General features: G+C 35.8%; 1 protein-coding gene across 1 annotated transcript in view; it reads left to right on the top strand.

Moving 5' to 3' along the window:
- SDCCAG8 (SHH signaling and ciliogenesis regulator SDCCAG8) overlaps positions 1-27074 on the top strand; it is a 210673-nt gene that overhangs the window by 84529 nt on the left and 99070 nt on the right. Inside the window, exon 13 of the mRNA XM_039883232.1 lies at positions 12783-12925. Coding sequence (XP_039739166.1) covers positions 12783-12925 — 143 coding nt within the window. The remainder of the gene's footprint in view (positions 1-12782; positions 12926-27074) is intronic.

The following is a 27074-nucleotide window of genomic DNA, read 5'->3' on the forward strand; positions in this document are numbered from 1 at the left end:
GCTTGATATTTCCTGTCTTCCATGTTTTTTTTTTTTTAACTGATATGTTTGTTTTCCTGTTAAAGAACCAGACCATTTGCCTTCTTCAAAAGAATTCTAAGCAAATCAAGAGACGTTTACTTTTGTACCTACTGTGTACAAGTAGTGTGTTTAAGTAGCTTTAAGCCATGTGCCAGAAGATTCCACTGATGGCAAATAATGATGAAATTAGGCATGTATGGCTAAAAAAATCAAAGTCCCTTCATAAATACGGAGCAGATTTGTAGTTGGCAGAATTTAAACCTGTGTTGCAATGCAATACGAATGGGCCTGTTTGAAATTTCAATTTCTTCATCTAAACAACCTGGATAAGTGGACTAAATTGGAAATTTGAATAATTAGAGACTATATAATTATTCTGAGATTTCTTTGATCCATTCTATTAAGTGAATCCTTTTAAAAGTATTCTGTCCATATACTTATGTTATATCATGTTGCACACCTAAAAGTAATACAATATTATGTCAATTATATCTCAGTAAAAACTTTTACTTAAGTCAGTACCCTATACTTATCTGTTCTACACCTATTTTTTTTTGAAAATGAATGAAAGCAAGAATCGTTAGTTTTCTAATTGTGACAGCATATATATTCAGTAATGTGTGAAAGTTTTTTCTAAACTATGAAAAGCTGTAAACGTCATAGAACAGTTATGATTAAAAGGATAGTCAGAAAATTGAATAGGTATATTTACTTCTTTGTATGTGAATACTGTTAATTTAAAAGAAACATATTCAATATTTATTAGCTAAAGTAGCTACTTTACATTGAAGCTTCTTCCCAAAATTAGTTGGGAAATATAGGTTATTTTTGAGTTAAAGCAAAGTACTATAAATTCTTAAGTTCTGCAAATAGAACTTTACAGAAATATTTATATAACCCACAGCTAAAATGAATTTTCTAAAAACTCCCCATAAGGTGAGATCACGTACACCATGTCTCAGTACAGAAGGGGTTTTTTTTTTTTTCCAATCAGTTATGTCTCTAAAAATAAACCTAGTTTTGTTGTTAAAATTTGCTAGTTCCTCTTCACATAAGAACATCTCATTAATTTTGGTGAAAACCTTCTAACAAGATAAAGTTAAATAGTCCAGTTTTCCAATGGGAGAGGATCCATTTTGTGTCACCACGAGCAGAGTAGCAGCTAAGAGGTGAGTTGAATACAGACAAGCGGTTTCAATGGTTGGGATATTTTGAATCCAAGCATTAAGTGTTCAGGCAGGTTTGACTGCTCTAGGTATGCTGTCAGCAATACTATCTCTCTCCTACTCTCCTTGGGGTCTTAAAGCCAGAGCATCGATATCGATGTTCTCTGTAAACAGGTGCCCCAAGGAGTAGCAGAGACTGGGTAGGTAGGTAGGAGAGGTGACCTCATAGAGGTCCAGTATGTTTGTGTGGGGAAGAGGAGGCGCTGTATTCCACTGTCTACTGTTAAGTGATCCAGACATGTAGATAGGTGTTTCCTTTGTTCTGTCATTTGAAACTGATTTAGTGAGAAATTAAAAACGATTTCGTGTAGAATAAAATCATTCAGTTTGAAATGAAAGGCTGGATATTGAATTTGGTCTAAATGAGCTTTTCTTGGTTCAAGAGAAATATATTATTTTGCCCCAGCATCTGTACTAAATAATCATATTGATAAAAGTAAAATTCAATAAAATATATCTTACTCTTAATTAAGAAATGATGTATATGCTCTTACAAAACTTCTTTTTTTTTAAAGAGGGGGTCTGAGTCTTAAGTTTGTTGATTGTCGGAGACTGACAGAATTAAACAAGAGAATACACAAAGCAAAAAAATACTTGTTGAGTAACAGTTGTCAAAGGAGAAACAGCTGATGCATTTTCTTTATTGCATTTAAAAAATCAATTATTGTCAATAGAAGCTTGTTTGTGCTCGTAACTGAGTTAGCACCGTGATCTGGCATTATTCCACATTCGAAGGGAAACGGGGATCCGCGAAGAGTCTGAAGCCTGAGTTCTAGTCTGGTCAGGTGGGTTTCAGAGGGTTGTTTAAGCTCATCTGTACAGGACGGGTGGAGAAAGGTGATAACTGAGGTACCATCTGTCTCTAAGTGTACCTTTTTTTTTGAAGGCCCTTGTTTTTATTAAACAAAGTCTTGATGTAAACAGGGGAGTTAACTTTCAAGTGTTTTGGTAGGAGCACATTTTATAAGAAATATAGTCAGCGCAATATTTATGGAAGAGGCATTTAGTTTGATAAATTAAAAACGTACATTGAAGTCTTGAAAGTTAGTTGCTAAATAACCCAGAACCTCCCTTGCATTTTCCCTTTGGGAATCAGAATGTTTAACTGATATTTTTCTGACAACTCCTAAAAAAGCAACATTGAATATAAGAGTTTTGGTTTGTTCTAGCTGAAGCATAATAAAAAAGTGTGCATTATCTGAGAGACAAAATAATTTTGCCAGAAAATATAGGAAACTGTTGAAATTCCACATTGCATTGACCTTTATGTTGCAATTCGTTTAAGGTATTAGGGTCAACTTTGAAAACACCTTCAAAAACTATTTAATTTACAGTTATAAATTATACCTTGATGTATTTTAAGTATTTTTAATCTCATAATGATAACCCAAAGGCATTATAAATACAATTAATAAAAAGTTTTCTAAACCATAAACACATAATAAACTTCACATATTTAAACTTACTTATAATGTTTTCCTGTAGCAAAATCAGATATAACTTTAAAAATAGCAGTATTTGCAGTTCATTTAAATTTATTTATCTTTGTAAATAGTGAAAGCATCTTTATCTTGAAAATGCCTTTCATTCTCTTATTTACTAAAATTGTTTTGGGGAGGGTATATTTAGCCTTATTTTTATTTGCAACAGCCACCGCTGTAATTAGTAGCGGGCTATAGGATCAAAGCTTTGTTAATGTTATATGTATTTTTAATTGAATTATTCTGTTGGAAAATATTAATACCAGATATAAAAGGAACAAAATTATCCTAAAACTTTGTAATATAATGTGAAAATTATGGTTAGACTTCATTTAACATGAATCCTGATGCCTTAATATTAATGCTTATAAAACATTTTCTGCTATAAGTTTTTACAAGAACTAATTTGTTATTTAGTAAACTTTAAGAGGAAATGATAGGATAAATTGGATGTATCATTAGGTTTGCTTTTTTATCAAAATGATAGGGAATTAGTTTATATTTTAATAGCTATGTAGGACTAGGAAGACAGAGTCAGTTGAAGAGTGGACAGATTGGAGATATATATGTAATTGGCCATCTGGATTATATATATAACATATACATACTACAAAAAGTCTGGCACATAGTAGGCTCATCAAAAATATTTATTGTATTGAATTGAGGACTAGAAAAGGAATTGTTTAAGGGAATAAATTAACAGTTTATTTTCCTAAATTGGAATTATTTTAATTTAATTTTGTTTTTTGTTTTTTTTGTTTTTTGCTTTGGGTGATTTTCTCAACTGGTAATAAAACAATATTCAAATGGAGATAAAAGTCAACAACTGTAATAAACATTTGAGTTTGGAGTAACTATTTACAGATTTTTTTTTCCTGTAGTAATTCTTCTATCTCCTAGCTTTTATATTTGTTAGATAGTTCCTCTCTCATAAGAGAGAAAAACAAATGAAACAATTTTTTTGGCCTTTGAAAAGACCAATCTTTAGATGAGGCTATTCCATCGAAAAGAGATCTTCCTGATTTCATTTTGAGAGAAAAGACTCCAGGTTTATTTTTCTTTCGAATGTACTTTTCAGAGTTAAGTCTGACTTTTTTTTTTTGAACATGATATAAATTGGAGTTAATTTTGCACTGGTGACTCTCCCTCCTGCCTCCCAACCAAAGGATCCTGGCCCCGTTCTCAGTAGGAATGAAGGAGTCACAGCTTCCTCTGAGCATTTTTTTTCACTAATGTTCCCTATTTATTTTATTAAATAGTGTTAGAATGTGAATACTTAATATATGCATGCATATATAATATACATATTTAAAATATATGTATACATTTAAATATATGTAAACATGTTTAATTTTATTTATTTTTCCAGTTTTACTGAGTTACAATTGACATATAGCATTATATTAGTTTTAGGTGTACAACAAGATGATATATTGTAAACCGATTACCATGATAAGTTTTAGTTAACATCCATCACTTCACATAGTTGCAATTCTTTTCTTGTGGTGGTAACTCCTAAGATACTTTCTTACAACTTTCAAACATGCAGTAGTCATCATACTGTACATTAAATCCTCAGAACTCATTTATCTTATAACTAGAAGTTTGTACCTTTGACGACCTTCACCCATTTTGCCCACTTCCCCAACCCCCGCCTCTGGCAACCTCTGATCTGTTCTCTGTATTTACAAATTTTTTTTGGTTTTTTGTTTTTTGTTTTAGATTCCACATAAGTGACAGCATATGATATTTCTCTTTCTCTGACTTATTTCACTTAGCATAATGCCCTCAAGGTCCATCCATATTGTCACAAATGGTAAGAGTTCCTTCTATTTTATGGCTGAAGAATATTCCTTTGTATATGTATATATATATATATATTATATATATATATATATACACACCTACTACACACACACACACACACACACACACACACACACTACATTCTCTTTATTCATTTATCTATTGATGGACTTGTAGGTTGTTTCTATGTCTTGATTATTGTAAATAATGCTGCAATAAACATGAGGGTACAGATATCTTTTTGAGATAGTGATTTCAATTCCTTCAGATAAATACCCAGAAGTAGAATTGCTAGATAATATAGTAGTTCGATTATTAATTTTTTGAGGACCCTTCATATTGTTTTCCATAGGATTGTACCAGTTTACATTCCCATAAAGTCAACTTTATGTATTTTAAATGTAAACTGGTTTTTCTTTACATTAAATTAGAATGTTAAGTACATTACGGGCATACATTTCCTTCTAGAAAATAGGCCAAACCATTACCTTTTTGAGCCTTTCTTTGTTTTAAAAGTTATAACATGGGGATGGTTATAACATATTAAAGGATTTCCTTTTTATGTGCACAGGAATATACACCTGCATTAGTTTTTTTTGTTATATTTTCTCCACAAAAAGCATTACGAGACTGATATTTAAATGTCCCAATATAGCATTTGATGGTATGTGCAGTAGAATAATTGCCATAGGAAGCCAGCTGTGTAGAACAAGGAACTGCTACAGATCTAAAGTTTTCTGAGTTGATTAACTTCATTAACATAGCCCTCATAACATAGCTATGAACAAAACAGAAATATTCTCTTCGATGATAATTCAGTTAGGTGGGTTTGTAAGTGATCCAACAGCCATTCCTGGGAAGTTTTTGCTTACAGATCGTTATACTTAGTAATTCTTCAGTAGTCAGGTATTACTGATTCAGTCAGCTGGCACCTGGGGGTCCAGGGGGTGGTGTTAGGAGGCTGTTTTCAAATCTTTGAAGTTACAGCAAACCCTTGATATTTGAAGGGAAAATTCAGAAGTCTTCACCAATGATAGCGAAAGCAACTAATTCCTCCCATTAAATACAGTAAAGTATAACTGACTTCTTTAACTTCTGGAATGTTTATAAATATAAAACTCAAATTGTAAAGCTATTGAAATAAACTCTACTAAAATAAACTCAGTATATTTCATTACAGTGGAGTGACTTTTCAAGAGGAGGTTATGCTCTAAATTCAGTTTGAAAGGTAAATATTCCATACAGTCAAAATTAGTTTTGAAAACCTCATAAATCACTCATAATTTACATAGTCTACATGGATTCATATGCATTGGTTTTATATGCATTTAGAGCCATATATTCCTACCACAATGGAAACATCCATACCCTTTCTCAAAAATTTGAATTCATATCATTTTACTTCCATTGTTGGAACAGATGGTAGGCACTCAAATATGATAGCTGGTATCAGTGTTACCATTAGGCTTGCAATGAAAACATATTAAATCAGTGTTGTGTGCCCTTGACAATGATGACCAGGAGCAGAACTTCTAGAATGGTATTAGCCACCGTTCACATCTACTGTAGTAAAGAGGACAACTTTTTTTTGTCTATTTCTAAAATGACTTTTTTACTACTTATACTATCCTTTTCTTCACATAGGTTTCCCAAGAGCCTACTTTGGAGAGTGAGTCTTAGAAATAAATTTTTCTATATTCTAGGCCAGTGCAACCCAATAGAATTTTTTGTGGTGATGAAAATATTTTATATCTGCACTGTATGATATGGCAGCCACAATTCATATGTGGCTATTGTGCACTTATCATGTGATTAATGCAACTAAGGAACTAAATTTTTTTATTTAAAGTAACTTAAATTTAAATAGCCACAGGTAGCTAGTGTAGCCCCAGACAAAACCTTATTAGCGATTTGGTCAATCATTCTTAACATCTACGAGTTAATAAAAGTGTCAGGTGGTGAATATTAAATTTCCAACGAGTACAATCTTTTTATCCACACAGAACTTGATAGAAACTATTACTTCTCTTCCAAGTGATAGATTGTTACGTTTTATTTTTCATTATTATTACTTTTCTAAGTATATTCAATGAATTCACTCATTGGTTCCTGAGTGATAAATTCACATTGTCAAATTTCGTCAGCTTCAAAACCATAGGTTCTACTTTTTCACTGTGCAAGGACTTTGGCTTCCAGTGTTCTTACTGTTCTATATTGTTTTCTTTCCTCCCCTTCTCTTCTCCATGTACACAAATAAGTTACCCCATACTAAAGATTAGTAAATGGCTTCGAAGTCACATAATGTTTAGTAGCAGGGCTAAATCGCTACCATTGGATTAAAATAGTTTCTGTATGCTACTTTTTCTTTCCAGGTAAAGTTGTCCTTTAGGATTAAGATGATATATAATTTTTCAAATGGGTTTTGCATTCACTTCTTCAGGTTTTTTTTTTTTTACAAAGTCAGTAGAAATGTATAATAGAATTGCTTAATGAAATTCTTCAAAGACGTAGAATAGAATAGAATAGAATAGAATAGAATAGAATAGAACAGAGTAAGAAGGAATAGGAAATATCTGAGCGTTTCACACATAGTAAGAATTAATATGATTTTATGAAATGCTAGTTACATTTATACATATGTGTGCGAGAGTATGTCTGTTTCTGAATTGTGACGTAAAATGGATTCCTTAGTATGGTGCTTGGTCAAAAAGGAAAGTAAAGAAGGAAAGATTTAAAGCCATTGTCTATTTTATGGTGTGATATGGAAGTGACGTCAGAAGGCTTAGGTTTGCTTTTTCAGACAGTTATTCAATATCTTTGACCCTCGATTTCTTGTTTTGTACAAACAAGATAACTGGTTATGTACTTCATACTGTTGTTTCAAAGACCAAATAAAATTTCAAGATGATATACAGTTGTAGCACTCCTTATGCCGTTAAAGCAGTTTGTCAGTTATTTTATATTGAACAAACCCATGACTTACAATAGCAATCATTAATGCTCTTGTTTCTGAATCTTCTGGTCAACTAAGGTTTGGCTGATCTGTGCTGCATTTGACTGGTGTTTTTGCTTCAGGTTGTGGGTTGTGGGTTGTCCGGGTTATGGTCTGGGTTTTGTTTTGCTCCACATGTATTTATTCTGTGGTTCAGGCAAAAGGGGCAGCAGCTATCCAGGGCATGCTTTTCTCATGGAGAAGCACCAGAATACAGAAGCAGAGCCAAACCCCATAAACATATTTATGGCTTCTTCTTATATTACAGCCATGAAAATACCATGGGCCAAGTAAAATAAAATGGCCAGACCCAAAGTCATTGGGGAGAGAGAGTGTATTCCACTCCCAGAGGAAGGGAGATAGAAGTGAATGTTTGCTGAACAGTAATATAAACTATCACATTACCAAAAGCCATTACACACAAACTTTTGTTAACTACTTTATTCCAAAATATGAAATGGCAGCCAAGTATTACTGTGTGTTTGAGGAAAGCATTATGGAGTGTCTAAAACAGACACACAGAAAAAAGGAAACTGAGGCAATTTATAATGAGCAGAGGAGAACGATTAAAATACTATAACATTCTGATAGATATAAGCTATTAAGATAAAAATAGCATGCTGTATAAAACAAAACAAGAAAAAGCTCATGGAAATGAAAAATGTGGTAAAAATCTTTTTGATTCAGTAGAAGTTTTAGAAGATGAAGTCAAGAGAATCTTCCAGAAGTTAGTTAGAATCAAAGGACAAAAAGGTAGAAAATATAAGAAAATTAGATGACCAGTTCAACAAAGCTAAGAACCAATGTCTAGGCGTTCCAGGAAGATGAAATATTAAAATGTATGGCATCAAAATATTATAACATGATAATATAAGAAAACTTCCCTAAAGAAAACCTCCAGATTGAAGAGCCCACCCAGAAGAAGGCATGAAAAAAGGCCCATTCCAAGGTCCAACTTAGTAAAATTTCAAATTGTCAGGGGAAAAATGATTATAAAAGCTTTCAGAAACAAAAAAGCAAATCATAGACTGAGTATTAGGAATCAGGATGGCATAAGCCTTTTCATTTATATTAGAATCTTGAAGACAGTGGAGTAGCCCCTTAAAAATCCTGAATGAAATTTAATTTCATCATAGATTTTTATACCTAGACAAACTATTAAGCGTATACATAGAATAACAGCATTTTCAGGCATACAGACACTTTTAAAAAATGTGTTATTCATGTATCCTTTCTAATGAAAGTTACCTGGAGAATATACTTCCAGCAAAAATGAGAGTAAACCTAAGAGCAGAATTACTTACAACCCAGAAAACAGGTAACTCTATAATAGGAGCATGGGTAGGGCTTGACCCAATATAGAGATCAACAGGCCAGAAATAAGGCACTAAGAAGGATATATCTATATAAGGAAAAAAATTTAAAGGAACTGATAATTTATCCAATGTGTTCCATTATTTGGAAAAATATTATTGGTGGGTATTTGACAGATCTGTTTTGTCATTTGGGGCAAAATGCCAGTTACCTAGAAAAATAAACTATTAAAAATGAGGCAATTAATTCCAGAAATAAGAAAATATTGTGCAAGAAAATTAAGCAAAATAATGCTTGTCTCAGTAGCGAACACTATTTCTATAGTCTTTATAATGTAAATGGACTACTGACTAGTGATTTAATCAAAATTGTTTCATGGTAGGTTAATGTTATGTTGGGTGGGTGGTATAGGAAACAGAAATCATTAATTTTTTACTATAGGAAATCATTAGTGTCTAATGCTGCAAAATCAAGAAGTAGCATTAAAAATATGAAGATAAATATCAGAAGAGTGGAGAGTGTGTGCCTTTGAAGATTAAGCTCAGAGATGGGTGAGGGGTGGAGCATGGCCACTGCCCTTCTTTGTTATAGGCATTGAATGCTATTTGACTTAAATTTGGCATATTACTTTGATAAGAAAATTTCATTAATAATAAGAATGAAGTCACATATGTCCATGATTAGTAAGAAAAACCTTCTTACACTATGGATTATAAATGAACGGTAACGAATCCCCCTTTCTCCATATCCTGTCCTTAGTACTATTCTCCTATTAGTTGTTCTGGTGGTTACAGTCATACCTTGAAGTGTATCTTTTGGTAAAGTTAAAGCTGTCTGGACTTGTCTTTGCCCTGTTGGCTAAGACGGCCTCATCAAACTGCACAGTAGACATTGCAGGTTTATAATATACTTTAAGAATAATGTACAGTTGGTCTATGACTGTTGTTGGTCTTTCATCCTCAAGCCACTCTGTACAGCCAAGAAAGCAGCTCTGACCTAGTTGGGTGAGGCAAAGGGTTATCCTGCCAGTGAGAGCATGGCATTTCTGGCAAGAGATGCCTCTTCTAACTGTTGGAGTTGGTACCATGGCAGATTTTTCTGACTCAGGGAGTAAGTGCTGAGCCCTGGTCCAGCTGGTTAGATTATTTGTTGATTTTGATTACCTGCACCAATAAGCTCTTTTTCTGGCACAGATAATCAGAAGCAGACAGTAATTTTCCATCTTCCTAAGAAAAGTGCTTTTTGCATTTTGAAATTATAATAAAGTTTTATTTAATTTTCACCAAAATAATACTTTATCGGGAAAATATTATTGGATTAAAACAAGAATGCTTTAGTCCTCAGTAATAACGATGAATCTTTAGGCAGGTCATTTTTTCTACTTATCTCTTTGCTCTTCTTGAAAGATAGAGGAAAAAATCAGAAATAATAATGATACTTGCTATCTTTTATTCAGCTCTTACTAGGTACTAGACACTCTGCTAAGTACTGCTCATCTAATTTAATTTTCACAATAGTTTTAGGAGCTTACTACAGTTATCACTCCCATTTTAGGCTGAAGAACCTGAATAACTTGTCCACGGTCACCGAGCTAGAAAGTGCTAGAGCTGTGAACCCCGATATGTGTTGACTCTTGGGCCCGTGTTCTTTATCTCTATGTTTGGCTTCCAGTATAGCCTCTGAGATTTTATTACATGAGATTAAGAAAGAAGATGATTTATACTTAAAGCCTGACTATCAGTGTGAAGTTCCATATGTTGCTATTGTATGGTGCTTATAAAACTTGCTGTGTCTTTGCTTTTTAAGAAAGTTGGGAATTTTATACGTTTTTTATTTCTGTCATTCTTTTATATCCTCTCAATTCGAAATTCTGGAGTCAGCTTTGATGTCTCCTGATATCTTTCCTCTTATTTCCATATACTCACCGTGTTCTCTTTGTATTTCTCTTTTATTATATATGTTTTAATAATGTCTCTACCCCTCTAGATAGTTCATCTATCTTTTCGTGGTCTCCCTACTGCTAGTCAGTCTCTGCCATCTTAAATCTATCATGCACATTGATCTAGTGTTTTTTAAGGTCAGCTTCTCTCATATTGCATACTTGTTTAAGCCATTACTATCTCCTCATTATATATAAGAAAAATCGTTTTATTAATCTAGAATTCAGGACCTTTCGTAATGTGGTCTAATCTATTATTCCATGAGTTTATGTGCCCTTAGCTTCTTTCCTACTTTCTTGCCCATGCTAATATATTTCTAATCTGGCCTGTTAAAGCACAGATTTTTATCTAATATGCATTTGTCGTTTTTTTATATGCTTTGTATTTTAATAGTCTTTTGTGTATGGATATGTCTCATTTACCCAATTGAATTGTTAACTTCTGGGTAGAAAAATGGAAATTCTGGGAGTCCACCATAATATTTAATGTAGTGTCTTGCATATAGCACTGTGTAAAAAAATTCATAATGAATTTTTAAAGTTTTAAAGTCAACATAAAATTCCAATACTTTTTGCTTTTGTTAATTTCGCAAATGTTAGACAAGTAAAAGTTAATACTTTTCCATCGTTTTTCATCTTTTTAATTATATTTAATTATGAGATGAAATATATTAATATAACTTGAACAGTTTAAAATATTTTAAAGAAACAAATAAGTTTTATTAATATTTTAATCTGAAAGGTATGGAAAATCTACTCTGAGTGAAAGTGATACACATTATTATATAGGTTTTTAAAAATAAAACAATATTTGAGAACTCATAATAAGTTGTTTTATTATATAGTTGATAATATATGGTTTCTATGGGCATAAACTGAATACAGTGTAGTAAATATTAAAAATGCACTCGTTTTTCTTGCCTGATGTATTAAGTATAGTTGGAAATTATTCTCAATATTGAGTAATGACATGAGGAAATTTGAAATGTTTAAAACAGTCTACTTAGGCATGATTTTGTTTTTTAAAGGGAAATTGCATTTTTGCATTAAAATTGCTTCTCACTGTCTGCTGAATTTGAAAATGTTTCTACCCTTTAATTTCTTTTATCTAATTTTTCTTGTTTAATAGCCTGAATATTTATCTTTTCTTTTTTAAATTTTTAATAAATGTTCTATAATAAATAAATATCTCTACTTTACTGTATAAATTATTTACAACTATGTTCTATGTAAGGTATTTTTGCTTTGAAATATTTGAGTTTCAGTAAGATAGGGATGATTTCATCCTGAGACCAGAAAATTACCAACATAAGTTTTCATATATTTTAGATTGTTTATATTTATATTTATTAATTGATCTGATTGTGCTTTTGTTTCCCCTTTTAACAGTGCAATTTTAATATAGTATTATTTGAGCTCAGAAATCTTATATAGTCTAAATACTTAAAGGTTCTCATGCTATATTTTTTTTCCTAATTATTTTTTCCAAATAATATAGAGCATCATCATGATACCTTCATTTACACCTCACATTTTTCAAAAAGATAAATTATGTTACCCTTTAATTTGGTTTTCAAAATATCCAAATAAATACATCTTTTAGAAAAGAGTCACATATTTGACCATATTTGATGTAAATCACTGCACGTCTGATCGAATGTCACAAACCAAAATGTTACATTTTAAAAGCAGTGACATTTTCCGTTAATATTATTTTTTAAAAGGACTGAGCCTTAGAATGAAAGTGCAGATTATCCATTTTGACTCTCTCATTGAATCATTTCATTTTTAAAATTAGACTTCATCTTACGATCCAAGAAAACCTCACTAATGTGCATTTTTGGCTTTGTTAATTCCCTTTGTCATAAAATGGAAGCCAGCCTAAATTTTCTAATAATTTTTTTATCACATTAAAATTCATGGCAGAAACAAAAATGAGATAATTTTGAATTCAAGTACACGTATTTTATATGGATGCTTTTTCCCTCTTCTCTCTACCTAAGGAAGTAGAAAAATTGACATTAGAACTGAGTGAAAGCAAGCAGCTCTTGGACCAGGAGCAGCAGAAGGCAGCCTGGGCCAGAGAGGAGTGCCTGAAACTGACAGAGCTGCTGGGCGAATCCGAGCACCAACTGCACCTCACCAGGTACTCCCTAATCCCATTATGCACCACAGCACCGATTTCATTCCACTGATTTTTGCCACAGGCTTCCAAACAGTTGTTAGAGTTAGTCTTAGTCACTCAATTCACACACAGCTTTCAGGCATGTTCAGAGAAGTGGAGATGTAGTAAGCAAAACACCCAGACATGTGAATGATAAGTGTGGCAGGGAATTACTGATATATTACAAAACCTTTCATCTACAGAGCTCAAATATTTAGGTGATTCTCTATCAATATAAGAAAAATGACATATTTCTTTTACCACCACCGCTACCTCTCTTGTTAATTATGTGTCTAATAAAAAATGTTGAACTGAAGGATCTAAATAATACATTTAGGAAAATAATCAGCTACTGTCAGTGGTTAAAGAGGCAGAGTGAAAGAGGAATGCAAATTGAAATGGAACTGATACAAAATAAGGAACCCGAGTCCTGAGGAGGTATAAAATTTAGTGGTGAAATTGATTGGCACATTTCATGTTTCAATCATTATTATAACCATGCTCACACATCGTGGTTTCAAATTACATTGTTTCTGTCATGAGATATTGTGATATACTCATCACTGTCATGAAACTTTAGTAAAGATATAACTCAGCCCTAAATTACAATAAGATATTTTAGGTACCAAACATTGTATAGTTGGCTATATTGAAAATATACACACATACACATAAATACACACAGAGAAAAATTCAAACTGAGATTGTTGATATTTCACATTACCATGTAAGTGGTTTCTTCTCAATTTGTTTTAATATAATTTTTCAATTTTCGGGTCAAGCCTTTAGGTTTGTTCAATTGTTTTAGAGTTTTTCAGTTTTTAGAGGCAACTTTGTTTAAATACTTATGTAAATTTATATTTAGTTTGGTTCATAAATTAAAAAAAAAACACTGGTCTTTTAATCATAGTAATATGTTGAATTTAAACTATGAAAGGGGATTGATCCCTTTTACATTAAATATGACAATGTAATTCTGAGCACGGTATGATAACAGATGGAGAAAAGCACCACTTGAACAGCCTGCATTTGGAGAAAAAAAAATATTCTAGAGGTTGGTGAACCTCCCAAAGTTTTGGGTTAGTGTTAAGATGCCTCTGGTTCTGTTAAAATCAAACTTTGTTAAAAACATTTTGTTATAATAATATTCCAAATGGTTTGCCACCTTTCCTTTTGAACAATGAAAGAAAGAAGAAAAGAGAGAGAGAGCGAGGGAGAAAGGAAAGGAAAAAAAATAAATCATTTATACATGTGTGAGATCGGGGAAAATTTTGATGGATAAAATACTTTTATGAGAAAAAAATTGCTTATACTGAAGCATAATAACCATTTGTTTAACACCCACTTGAAGCTTTGTCATTGCGGACGTGAGAGTGTAATGATAATGCAGTTCCTATGGTTATTAAATCTTAGAAGTTTCGGAATTTAGCTTCATCATGGTAGTGAACCGTTTTTCTTCTCTGTCAGACGTCTAGTGAGAACCAGCCGTTTGTGTGCTAAGCACTTAAACCACAGCGGTCGGACAGATTTTAAAGTCTCAGTGTGGCTGAGCTTCAGTAAATAAATATTAATGCTGGTTTTGCCCCCCTTTGCCATTCTGTCGTATTCCGAGAGTTAATTTCTGAAGTCATAGTCTGTGGAGAGTTTTCCTGTGCAGTATCAATTTGTACTGTCTGACAAGATCAATTTCTTGCAAAGAGAGCATATTAAGATGCAGCAACTGCTGAAAGTGGACGAGTGGTAACTAATTCCTTTGTTCTTAAGAAAAACGGTTTTGCTTGGTCCCATGGAAGGCTTTTTCTACTGAGCTTTATTTACACCAAGTCTACCAAAATTTAACCCAGTTTTACAGAAAACAAAACTTAATTACCTGTTTTCTAAGTGCAGCACTCTCTTGTAAGCATTTTACACTTAGTCCCTGTTTGTATTTTATAAAATCCACATTCATAAACTTAAAGATGACGATTAAAAAATGCGAGGAACTGTGTATATCTCTCTTTTGCACTGAAATTGTGTCTTGGTTGTGGGGCTAAATATTTCTGATGTATTTTGGGGGTGATTTTTAGAGTCTGCTTCCCCTCCTCATTCTTTATGGATTCAGTATACCCTAGTATGTGGCCAAGAAATGTTATTTTCTTTCTTTTTTAGTGTATTCCATTTGAAAGAAATAAATCCCATGCAGGTAGCTCTTCATTTAGTCTCCACTTAAACATTTTGAATAGTGTATTCTAAACAAAAGTTCAAAATCAAATATGAAAATTTTCAAATATGAAAATCATGTTATAAAGGAATGATGACATAAGGACCCAAATTTTCCAGGGCAAAGGAAATTTAAAAACTTCAGTAGAAATCTGTAAGTCAATCTGGAAAAAAAAATAAGCTATCATTTTTGGGATATTTTCCCTTATTGTATAATTGGACTTAAAAATGGAAAATAGAAATTCAATATTTATTATTGAAGGACCCAACTGGTAAGTCTAACCATTCACTTATTCACCAAATTCTTATTGAGCATCTACTATCTTCTAAGTACATTGCCCAGCCCTTGGCATAGAGAAAAAATCAGACTCGGATCCTACCCTTAGGTTGCTCACACTCCGCTGAGGAGACAGATCTATGTTTGCAATTATAATAGAGTGTGATACTTCTGTAGTGACAGAAGTAAAGATCACCTCAGGAGCTCATAGGAAGGAGAACAGGATCATTCTGCATCGGAGGTGGAGGTAACAGTCGGGGAAAGCTTTCTGGAGGAGATGTTTGGTATTACCTTGATTAATGGGTTCATAAAAGGAGTTCTCCAAGTGGAAAAAGGTGGGGCGAGTACCCCAGCTAGAGGGAACAGTATATGCAAAGACAGAAAGAGGAAGGAGAAGAGCGTAACTCTATGATGAGGTCAGGTGTCCGGCAAGAAATAAGCCTGGGAAGGGGGTCAGGGACCCGAGGAAGGACCTGTAGTTTGGGCGATTCTGAGAGTAATGGGTTACTCCTGATGTGTTTTAAGCAGTGCTGTCAACACGATCCACTTTTTGGGCTGGGATCCTGACTCAGACAGCAGCATGGAGAGTGAACTTGGAGAGTATATGTAGGAGACAAGAAGACAAGTTAGGGCAGAGGCAGCGATTATCGCTCACAGGCCAGATCTGATCCATCATGTTCTTGTATAATCCATGAGCTAAGAATGTTTTTTTATATTTTTAAATGGTTGGGGGGAAAAAAGAAAAATATGTTGCGATACATAAAAATATTATACATCCATAAGTAGTTTTATTGGACTCAGCCAACATTATTCTTTATGTTACGATGTATGGCACTACTGTAGCAGAAATGAGTATGGTCCTCCAAGCCTAAAATATTTGTTTTCCGGCCTTTTACAAAAAATATTGACAACCCCTCAGTGAGGAGGCTGTTTAACTCAAGAAGTCGAGAGAGCGTGAACTCTGATGGGTTCAAATGTGTATTTAAAGAAGGAAATTGAAAAGCACTGTGAAAATAGATTGGTTGAGGAAGAGATGATTGACAGGGACCCCAGTTAGAATATAAGCACAGCGGTGGTACTGGGCTGTGACTGTGCCAGTAAAATGGAAAGAAAATAGCATCTTCAAGAGGCACGTGGGGTAGCGAATAATAAGAGAGGCCAGAATTTTTGTAGCCTGTGTTAACCGAATGATCCATTGATCCAACTAGGGAACTTAAAAGCAGTAACAGAGGAAAACAACACGTTTTATTTTGGAACTCCGATGGAGATGTCCAGTGTGGGTGCACTGTGAGGAGAGAGGTCATGGCTTGGGGTTTGGGGTGGTTTTATGTAGATACCCAGACGTACCCAGATGTAGCCAAAGCAGCATGTTAGGCCCCTGGAGGAGGGCACGTTTTTAAAGTCCTGTGGAAGAAGAACCAAGGAGGCAGACGTGGGGCCTCCGGTGTATAAGGAAGAACAAGAACGATTCAAAGGATGCTCGAGCGGAACAATCAAAACCATGCACTTCCTGGGGGGGGGGGCGCCTCAGGCGTCCTAGGAGTGGAGAAGCCGAGTTGCACTGTCTTCTCCCAGGTACTCACCATCTTTGCAACTTTTGACAAGCTACTTAGGCCGACTTCTCATAAGGGGTATGAAGATAGTCTAACCTTCTTCCAGTCTCTCACTGCTGAGTGAATACTGATAAGCACAGCCTCGATTGTCACCTGCTCTCCAGACCTTCCACGGCACTGTGCTGACTGACCACTCCACACTGAAGGTTCCCCAGAGGCTCCCAGCCTTCCGGTTTTATCTCATCGCCACCAAAGTCATCCACTCTCATGCTGATTTCCGGCCAGATTTAAGCAGATGCCTCCCCACCCCCGGTGCACTTTGGGACTTTTCTCCCCTTTTACTGTGTTCTACACCTAAAATACCCCTTCAGCCTTCTCTAGCCCTACTGTAATCTGACCTTCTTTTCCAGATCTCTTTAAAATCCTGACTTTTCCACCATACCCTCCCCCATGACCCCGGCCAGAAGGGACACGTCTCCCTGAGTCCTCCTGCCCACTTAGAGCTCAAGGCACTTACTACCTGCTGAATGAACTCCTCAAAACAAGAAAAATCAAACTCTGATAAAAATGAATTTTTATGTAGTATCTGCTTTTCTTCTCTTCTGAAATGTCTTATTCTTCAAGTTGGGGAGAGGTCTTATTAATATTATATTTCTCAGAGCACCTAGATCAGTCTCCACAAAGAGATAGAGCTCAATAAGTCATTATTATCGGAATGGTCTATATATTGCAAGTTAATGACTATTCTTTCAAAACCCAGTATTAAGATAGATAGATAGATAGATAGATAGATAGATAGATATAGCTATATATCTATCTATCTTAATAATATATATCTTAATTACATATATATCTTTATATATGTCTTAATTATATATATATCTTAATTATATATATCTTAATTATACATATATATAATTATATGTCATATCATATATATATATATATATATATATATATATATATATATATATATATATATATATATGGAGAGGAAGAGAGAGAATGGTAAGATACATGATCAGATCCAGAAGGGAGATTCCACATAACGTATTCCAGGGACAAAAGGACAGAGAATTTCTCACGGCCCTTGGTAGAATTTGGATGGAGAAAAAAATGGGAACGCAGGGAATTCCATGGGAAATTGCAGGGGGAAATGGCATTTGGGAGGTGCACACGTGTACATGCTAAATACGTACAACCTATCATTTATCTACATATATCTGTGTCTGAGGTTAAGAACAGATTCATCTTAAGGTCTGCCTGGTACCATGCTACATGCGGTAGCTCTTTAAAAAGTATAGAGGTCGTAGCTAAAGGCCATGGCTATCATTTACTGAACCTCTCTTGCATTCCAGGAACTGATCTGGGTGCTTTTCATTTTGTCCTCCCGATTCCTCTATAAGATGGACTATATTTTCCTTGTTTTACAGCTGATGCAGCTAAGGCACAGAGAAGTAAAGTGATTCATCTAAGGTCACACAGCTGGTCTGTTATGGAAACAGACTTTGAATCACAGCAATTTGCCTGCAAAATCTATGCCGTTATCCATCAGGCTGTAATTCTGTGTGAATTAGAAGAGAAATAGATTAATGCGATTGTTCCCCAAAAGACAACGGAGAAAATCAGTAATATAAATTTATGATAGAAATAGATGTTATAAGTGTTAGCTGCTCCCTTAGACACTGATACAAATACAGGACAGTGAATTTCAGTCTTGGCTTGGGCTTTTCCTAAGAAACTGTCCTATGGCTCATTATTTGCCTTAGTCATTTACTTCACATATTATAATACAACTGTCATCCTTAACTTCTTTGTTCCCACAAGGAAAAAGAAACTTTTATAAAAAAAAAAAAAAATGGAAATTCCTTTTCGTGTTTGTTTTTGACATGTCTAAACATCTTTGAAGAGCTGCAGGATTTAAATCCCTCTGACTAGACTGTTATTTACATAAATATGGTCCAGTTACTTAATAATGTGACATGAAAACAACCATTTCTGAATGTCTGTGCAATTCTTACTTCTTACTGAGGCAAACACTCTTCTCTGTAACCTATTGTACATTTATCAAAACACGCTCTTTTGAATCCTGCATCTTTTTCTCAGATCTGATGTGGAGGACAATTACTACGGGATGCTTTGTGTTTACTTTTCAGAGAATTTAGAAATTGAATTGCACAAAGCGCAAGAGGGAGACCGGCCTGCCCTCGAACCTGTAGGCTCCAGCTTATATCTTGAAATATGAACTTTTTATTTCCGCTTTTACATAATGCTTTCAGTGATACATACGTACTTCAAAGGATTTCTCAGAGCAGGAATCTGCGAGGTCCATGAAATGGGCGATGTGCTCTGACTCACTTTTGTGATCCAAACCAGGAGACCTGACCGCTGACCTAGAGAGACAGCAACTTGAACTTGGTTTTTGTATCTTTTTGAAAGTGAGAAAGCACATCAAAGAGGAGACCCCAGGTTGTCCTATCATGATGGGTGGTTTACTTGGGAGAAGACTATTGAGGCTTCTTTTCCAGAGCATTCCAGAGCATTTAGCTCCCACTTAGTCACTATTGTCAAAGCTTTCCTGACTTTAGTTGCTCGGCCTCTCTGATTACAGGCATGAGTCAGGACTCTGATCAAAGTAATAGAAACCTAAAAAGGGGAGATCGCGAAATCCAGGTGCAGCTGGACTCAGGGTTTCTTGGAGCAGGGACTTAAGGCGGCACCCGTCTGCTGTCATTTTCTGTCATTTATAGGGCTCGACTTCTGCCTGAACGTTGGCTCCGTCTTTCAGGTTCTTTCACAGTGCGAAGTCACATCCTTCAGTCTAAACTGGAGATAAAGGAGATGCTCTTGATTTCAAACTGTAAGAATGTAACTTCCTAGCTCCGCCTTTCCTTCCAGTTTCAAAACCTTCAGTTCAGTTTTCAGAACGGGGTCACACGCACACATGTCCTTTTGGGATGTAGAAGCCCGGGCGTAAGAGAAGAGAGTTGCACTAAGCAAGGGGAGGTGATCTTTCAGGGAGAGGTGACAGGGGTCCTGGGTAAATTAAACCTCAGGTGTCTTGTCTTCTGCCTCCATTGTCTTTTTAAAAATATAATCCCTGATTTCCCCTTTAACCAAGGAGTGAAGAGGGGAGGGAAGAGTACATCTCTGTTCTCCACTGTCAACACATTAGACGTCCAAGGAGGCATGGCCACGTCGTCACAGGGTCACACGGCAGTTTTATTTCGAGAGCCCTCGAAGTATAAAAAAGAGAGACGTGAAGGATGCATGCATGACAAGCTAGCACGCGCGTGATTGTGCGTGGTCTCCTGCAGCGCTGCAGAAGTGTGCTTGGTGGTGGCCCTGTGCTCCAAATCTGCAACGAGACAAGTACAGAAGCTGAGAGTGTTTGGAAACCTTTCTGTCAATTTTAAAATGACAATATCCAAGTGCATGATCAGAGGGCCATTTTAGATATCTTTTACATTTTTTTCAGTAACGCATTTTCTAAATTTATTTTTCAGTTCAAGTTGGCATACAATACTATATTAGTTCGAGGTGTACATTAGATTAGACATTTACATTAGATATAATTAATCATTCCTATAACTTACTAAGTGATCCCCCAGTAAGTCTAGCCCCTTTGATGCCATACATAGTTATTATAATAGTATTGACTTTTTATTTCATTTTATAAAAATGATGCTTTGCCTAGGATTATAAATTAAATATATTTATACATACATCTATACATATATATATATATACATATATATATATATTTTTTTTTTTTTAACACAAGACATTGGGACACCCTGCTGTACACCCAGTTCGAGGAACTGGAGTCTCAGAAAGGCGAGGCCTGAAATCACAGCTGGGACAGAGGAAGTCGAGAGCAGAGGAGGCAGGGCTTGAACTGGGTCCATCGGACTCCCGTACCTGTGCTTGAAACTCATGTTCACAGAGAAGCACAAAAATGTATTTCAAAGCTACATGGAAATACTTTTACGGGTGTAAAATCTCAGTTCGCGGGCCAGGATCAGGCCTCTTTCATCTCGTTGTCTCAGGCACCGCACTTGGCATCAGGCTGAGCATGGCAGGTTCTCTGCAAACATTGAATAAATGTGCCTCATCTCTTTATTGTTAGGGAGAGTTAAGAGGGAACCACAGTCGTCTTCAGGCTTAGGTCAAAAGACCAAACTTTTCATTCCTCTTCATTTGGAGAGGGCAGTATAACATTGATATGTTTTCTTCCTATTCCACAGTGAACTTAATCTTTTTTTTTCCTCCTGAGTTTATTGAAGAATTTTTAGTCTAAAGTTTCCATTTAAAAGTTAAGCTCATTTTTTTCTTGTACTCCTTTCATGAATAAATTAAGCAGAGAACATGTCAAAAATAATTTTAAATGGATATATGTGCAACCAACATCTTCAAGTCTCAAAATAGATGGCCTTGGTACTGTTTTAAATTGTGTCCTCTTTTCCTTCCCTCACCCAGTATCAGAGAGAACAGGCTGTCAGAGAACCAGGAAAGAAAAGGCGTTTCATTTTGCTCCGGTGGACGCCATGTTGCCTGAGCCGGCTCTGCTCCACCTGTGTGACAAGCTAAGAACTCTGGTGTCCATGTGGCCCGGGGTGGGAGGGGTCAGTCTCACAGGCTCATAGGTCCTACTTAACATTCCCTGGCTCACTCCTCTCAGTTCTGAGAAGCCCAGACATGTGTGCAGTGAAGATCTACGCTGGGGATGTACCCTCCTCCCCTGCCACCCCGGCCCACAGCCTGGAGCATGGTAGGGCAACAGCCAACTCGTTTTCTGAAGAAGCCCAGAGGAAACTGAGAAAATATTGCCCACGTCACTTGCTTGACTCAACAACAATGAACATCAAGTTCAATGAAAATAGAAGGAAAAAAAAAAACAGCAATGTAGAATTGTGGTCCTAGTGGCGCTAAGTAGGAGTATTTTTTAAAAGAAAGCTCTGCTCTCCAATATTAATTTAAGGTGAAAGAAGTATGAAAAAATTAATTAAGTTAGTGATCTTTAATTTCTTCTTAAACACCTTTTCCTAATCGGATGTGTTGGTTAGACCAGTTATTAGGCATTACTCGTGTGTTATTTAATGTTTCTCCGATACCTGCAAGTAGACTATACAGTGATTCATTGATAAATCCTGGAATGAAAGCTGAGGGTTCTGAGAAAAGTAGAGGCTTGGAGAATACCCAGTCTCTTCAGGGCCATCTTGGACTGTGTTCCCGGGGGACCAGGGCCCAATTCCCGTAAGTACATTTGGGTTAAGCTGCTGCTGTGTCAGACTGGCTGAGCAGACAGTCCAGTTCCCTGAAGTCAGGAACTCAGTGGGCACTGAGGGGGTCAGAACACATTTGCAAGCAGCCTGCAAAGCCAGTGTCCAGCCGAGGGGAAGACTGCTCCACCGTGGCTCTGCGTGACCTCTCCCCAGCTGGCATGGGTCATCCGTGGGAGGGCTGAGCATCTCCCTGACCAGTGGTGGGGAGAGTATCAAAGAGATTCTCCAGTGAGAGTACCAGTGTCCGAGTAATGCATCCCCTGGCACCTGTGCTGTGTCTACCTCCACGAAGCCTGTTTCCGGCCAGGAGATTTATCAAGAGTGCACCCTCTCTTGAGAGAGTACTTACAACAAATATAACTGTACCAACAAAAGAAGTATATAAAATAAGTAACAAGTCACTATTGGGATATATGCAAAGCGTGGTGGTGCGGGAGGCTGTTCAAGACGAGGCATTAAAAGTGGGCTTTAACGCTCTTCGGGATTTGCTCATTTTCCAGTAGCCAGTCCGAAGTGTGGTCCACCAGGTTGGGCATCACTTGGTCTTGACAGTAGTCCTAGTTCTATCACCTTGGGAAAAAAGCTACTGTACTTTATTTCCTACAGATCTTAACTGTGATTTTATGAGGCTATAGCTGAGAATGGAAATCACTGAAACTCATTCAGGTTTCTGTAAACCTGAGGCATCGCTCATGTATTCGGGGACTCTAACACTGTTACTGTGAAATCATGTAAAATACTTAGCAGTCGCAATGCTCAGTCTGGAAAACTTTAGGGCAATTGAGGCAAGATCGGATTACTCAAGTCCTTTTTAACAAGGTGGCGTTGACACACGAAGGACACAGAGAGTTAAGCAGATGACTTCCGTGTTCTAACTCGTAAGTGGCCCTCTTTGTCTTTAGAGGAAGCCCACTGCCATTTTCAATATCAACTGCTTGTCAAACAAGATCTAATGAATGTATCAGCTCTGCTTTGTTGCGCTGATGGCAGTTCTCTATTCTTAACCTATTTCTGGAAGAAAAAAAAAGACCTATTTATTCAGAATCATTAGCTATTGAATTAGTCAACAACGTTTGGGTTGAGGAAAGATGATAATTACATTAAGGAATAATAAAAGTCATCTCCATGTCTGACATGGAGACAGACCCCGGGTCAGAATCACACAGGCACCCAAGTCCTGCACTCAGAGTGATTTGGACAAAGAAATTATCCGTTAAAAGTGGAAGGAGACACGAGACAACTCGTTTAACTAATAAACTTTTTAGATGCTGTTTCATATGTTTGCTTTTCATTAAATTCAGGAATGGTTGCAACTATGTTGTTGTGATTCAGTCAACATTTATGCCTATCTGTTTTTCATATACAAAGGCTGAGGGATGCCAGAAAATAAACTGTTAACGGAGAATTAACTTCTTTGGCATGCTTTCATACTTATCTTCCAAATTAAAGAAAATGAAATGGGCAGAAACACAGTGTAGATTACCTCCTTTTTGTCAAAAATGGTGGGAATTTGAAAATTAATAATAAAAAAGGGAACAGATGCAGCAACATGCCAGAGGGAGATTGATGTGGAGAGTAAAATCTGTGAGCAACAAAACTGAAGCAAACGGAATCAGTGGGAGGTGGTTGTACAATCAAAATCAGGATAAAAGAGAAATTACAAACAACCCTGCACTTGTCAAAGTAGTAGTAATGAAATCCTGACTCTGCCAGCAGCGAGAACCTGTGTTAGCACTTTGGGGTAAGGATGGTAGCCGGGTGCCAGGTAGGAGGGCAGTGCTAGGTTGCTGGGCAGCAGCCATCTTGTGTAGAACAGATGGCACCGAAAGCTGGCAGGGGAGGGGCTCCTTAGCAGAACTAATCAGACAGTAACAGATAGGGCAGCTGGGAAGACTGACCACAGAGAGGGAGTCTGCGGGGTAGCCGAGTGCCATGATGTTTGCAGTGGTGTGCCCACTGGTCTGAGATAAGACCTTGCAATGCCTTTCCCATCTTCGGAAGAACTGAAACTTTTGTTCAGAAAGAAATACGCCGTTGCATCGTGTCGTAGTTGAGGAGTGGGGGCGGGCATCAGGCTCGAGATGGGGAAAGCAAGGACTGTCCGTCTCAGGATTCGTCGTGTGAGGTTTCAGTCCCAGCTTCCACGCAACTTTGATTTTTGCCGTTTGTATGGCTCTGCCGTCCTAACGTGTACGGTGTGGCACATGGAATGAGCACTTTACATATTTCCTGCATCGAAGAGTTTGCAGAACCAAGGCTCCAGTTACAATGAGAAAAGCCTTTGTGATGCGATTCTACCACATATGTCTTTCACAAATAAAAACCAAAAAACCACCGTGAGATACATGCGTTTATGCTTGTATCTCATGACCTGCTTAAGCCGGGTTTGATTCAGGGCCGCTTGCTCGCCCTCCTTTTTCTCCCTGTGTAACTGTGGACTGAGCATCAAAGTGTTAAACGTAATTCAGGAAAACAAGAATTAAGTCATTCTGAAAAAAGAGAAACACTGACCTGTTTAATAACTTATTAAGGAGTCATGTGGTTTTTTTTTTCTTTAAATATAGAATTGGGAGATTCGTGCTAAAACTATTACTTTAACAAAGAAATCCAGATCTCCTACATCTGTTTTTGAACTAGTATATTTCTTTTTTTTTTTTGCAGGAGGTTTGTAGCTTGGCTCAATTTATTCATTTTGGAGGGGGAGGGGGGATCATTCCCAGGATTTGAAATAGGTGGTATAACATAGCCATATGCTATTTATGCAGCAGTTTCTGCAATAAATCTAATTTGGTGCTGTCAAAAAATTAGACTTATTTGATATAGCAGCACATTATTAAATGATTGTGGCAGATTTAAGGTTGTCATTTAGTCTCTTGCTACTCTTTACAGAATCTCACAAATCCTCCCCCCACCCCTTGATCAACTCTGTGAAATGTCTCAGTTCTTTGTCCTGCAGTCCTGCAAATATTTCCACATCCGAAAGAAGGTCTTGCCTTAAGGTAATTGAGGAAGGGGGTGGAAGGATGGATATCCTGTCATTAGAAGACGTCTTGAATTATACAGGCAGAAAAATCAAGAAGCCAGAGAAAAATAAGAGTGTTTTCATCATTTTTAATTGTTAGAAAAGCAGAACCGTTAGTCTCGTTCAGGATGTGGATAAATTAAGGTCAGTTCTTTATTAAGGAGCTTAAATATTTTACCTTCCATCCTACACCCATATGCCGTTTTAGGGAAAGTGATACTAACGTGAGCGACACCAGCCTGTCTTTGCGGCGCGGCGCCCTTGGGCAGGGCGTTTCTGTCTCTAGTGCAACTGGCAACTGCTTCAATGCGTCTGTACTTTTTTCTGTAAAATTTGTGTTTCAGGTGTTGGTATCAAATTATCTAAAACTTTTTCCTAGTTTTTCTCTCTAAAAGATAAAATAAGCCTATTACATGTTAAGCAGCTAAATATAAACAGTAGTCTCTGAATTCCTTAAATTAGTCTCTTTGTAAATGTAATCATAATATTATTTCCCTATTCTTTTTCTTACGTATTTTATGGAGGGGAAAAGTGTGTGTGTGTGTGTGTGTGTGTGTGTGTGTGTGTGTGTGTGTGTGTGTACATGCACAGTCATGCATCTGTGTGTGACAGTAAGTGATGTTACAATGGGTGTTTTTCATTTGTTCATGTTCTTATCATACAAATTTTCCAAAACAAGCCTACTAGTGTGTTTTTTGAAACGCAATTTGCTAAGAATGAAGAGTTCCTTTACGGTGACTTAAGCAGCCTCTATTAAACTAGCAATTTGCTAATACTTCCTTCTTTTATATAGCAAATCAGACCATGGAAGTGATCAAATTACCAGTATTCTTTCCATGCTATTCAGAAGCAGGGATCCAGGTAACTAAACTACCATCAAGCGCAGATTACACTAAAGGGAAAAAACACCCAGAAAAGTATTCACAAACTTGCTGGGTAAATTACATACTATTTCTGAAATTTTGTCCACATAAAGGAAATTTATTTAGAAATTATGTTTATGAAGAAGAAAGAGAAAGTACCTCTTAGAATTCATATTTTGTGTTCAAAACCTGTATGTTAAATTACATTTTATATTACATAAGAACGATTTATAGGATATAAGGTATTTTGGAGATGAGTAATAAAATTGGAACTGAGTTAAAAAAGAACATCTCTGCACTTGGATTTTAAGCTTTCTTGCTTTTTTGTTTTTGCTTTTATATTTAACATCACAATAGTTTTCTTTAACACGTCTGACAAACTGCTCTGATAAAATATTTTTTATAAATTATAAATACTTAATCAATCAAAATCTTAAGATTCAAATTTTAAATTACGTGTTTAGATTGCTTGTATTAATAAAACCTGCTTTCAGTTTTATGTCAATGAAAAAGGCTTGAATTTTTATCTTTTTAAAAGGAATTTAGAAAATTTTACAGACTTGATTAATTTTACTTAATAAAAGCATATGCAATAAGATTAAATCTTTGGATAATTCTTAAAAATATAAAAGCAGCATTGTGAATATAGGTTCACATTTGTCTTCACATTTGCTCTGGTTATAATTTTTACCATATATTTTCTCCTGAAAAGTGATCTCCTTTTTTCTTAAAAGAAATTCGAATTGAGTCCTTAGTTTGCCTTTTTCTTAAAGAATATGATTGTCTAAAATACTGGTAAATAATTCCACATGAAGTGATTTTATGTCCGAATTATGAAGGGAGGGTGAGCATTTGATAGCTGTAGATGACACAGAATAAATTCAATTGAGAGTATAATTTTCACTTAATTTCTAGGAGGTTTTTGTTTTTTT

The sequence above is a fragment of the Pteropus medius genome, unplaced genomic scaffold, assembly GCF_902729225.1.
Source record: "Pteropus medius unplaced genomic scaffold, Ma_sr-lr_union100, whole genome shotgun sequence".
NCBI classification, from domain to species: domain Eukaryota; kingdom Metazoa; phylum Chordata; class Mammalia; order Chiroptera; family Pteropodidae; genus Pteropus; species Pteropus medius.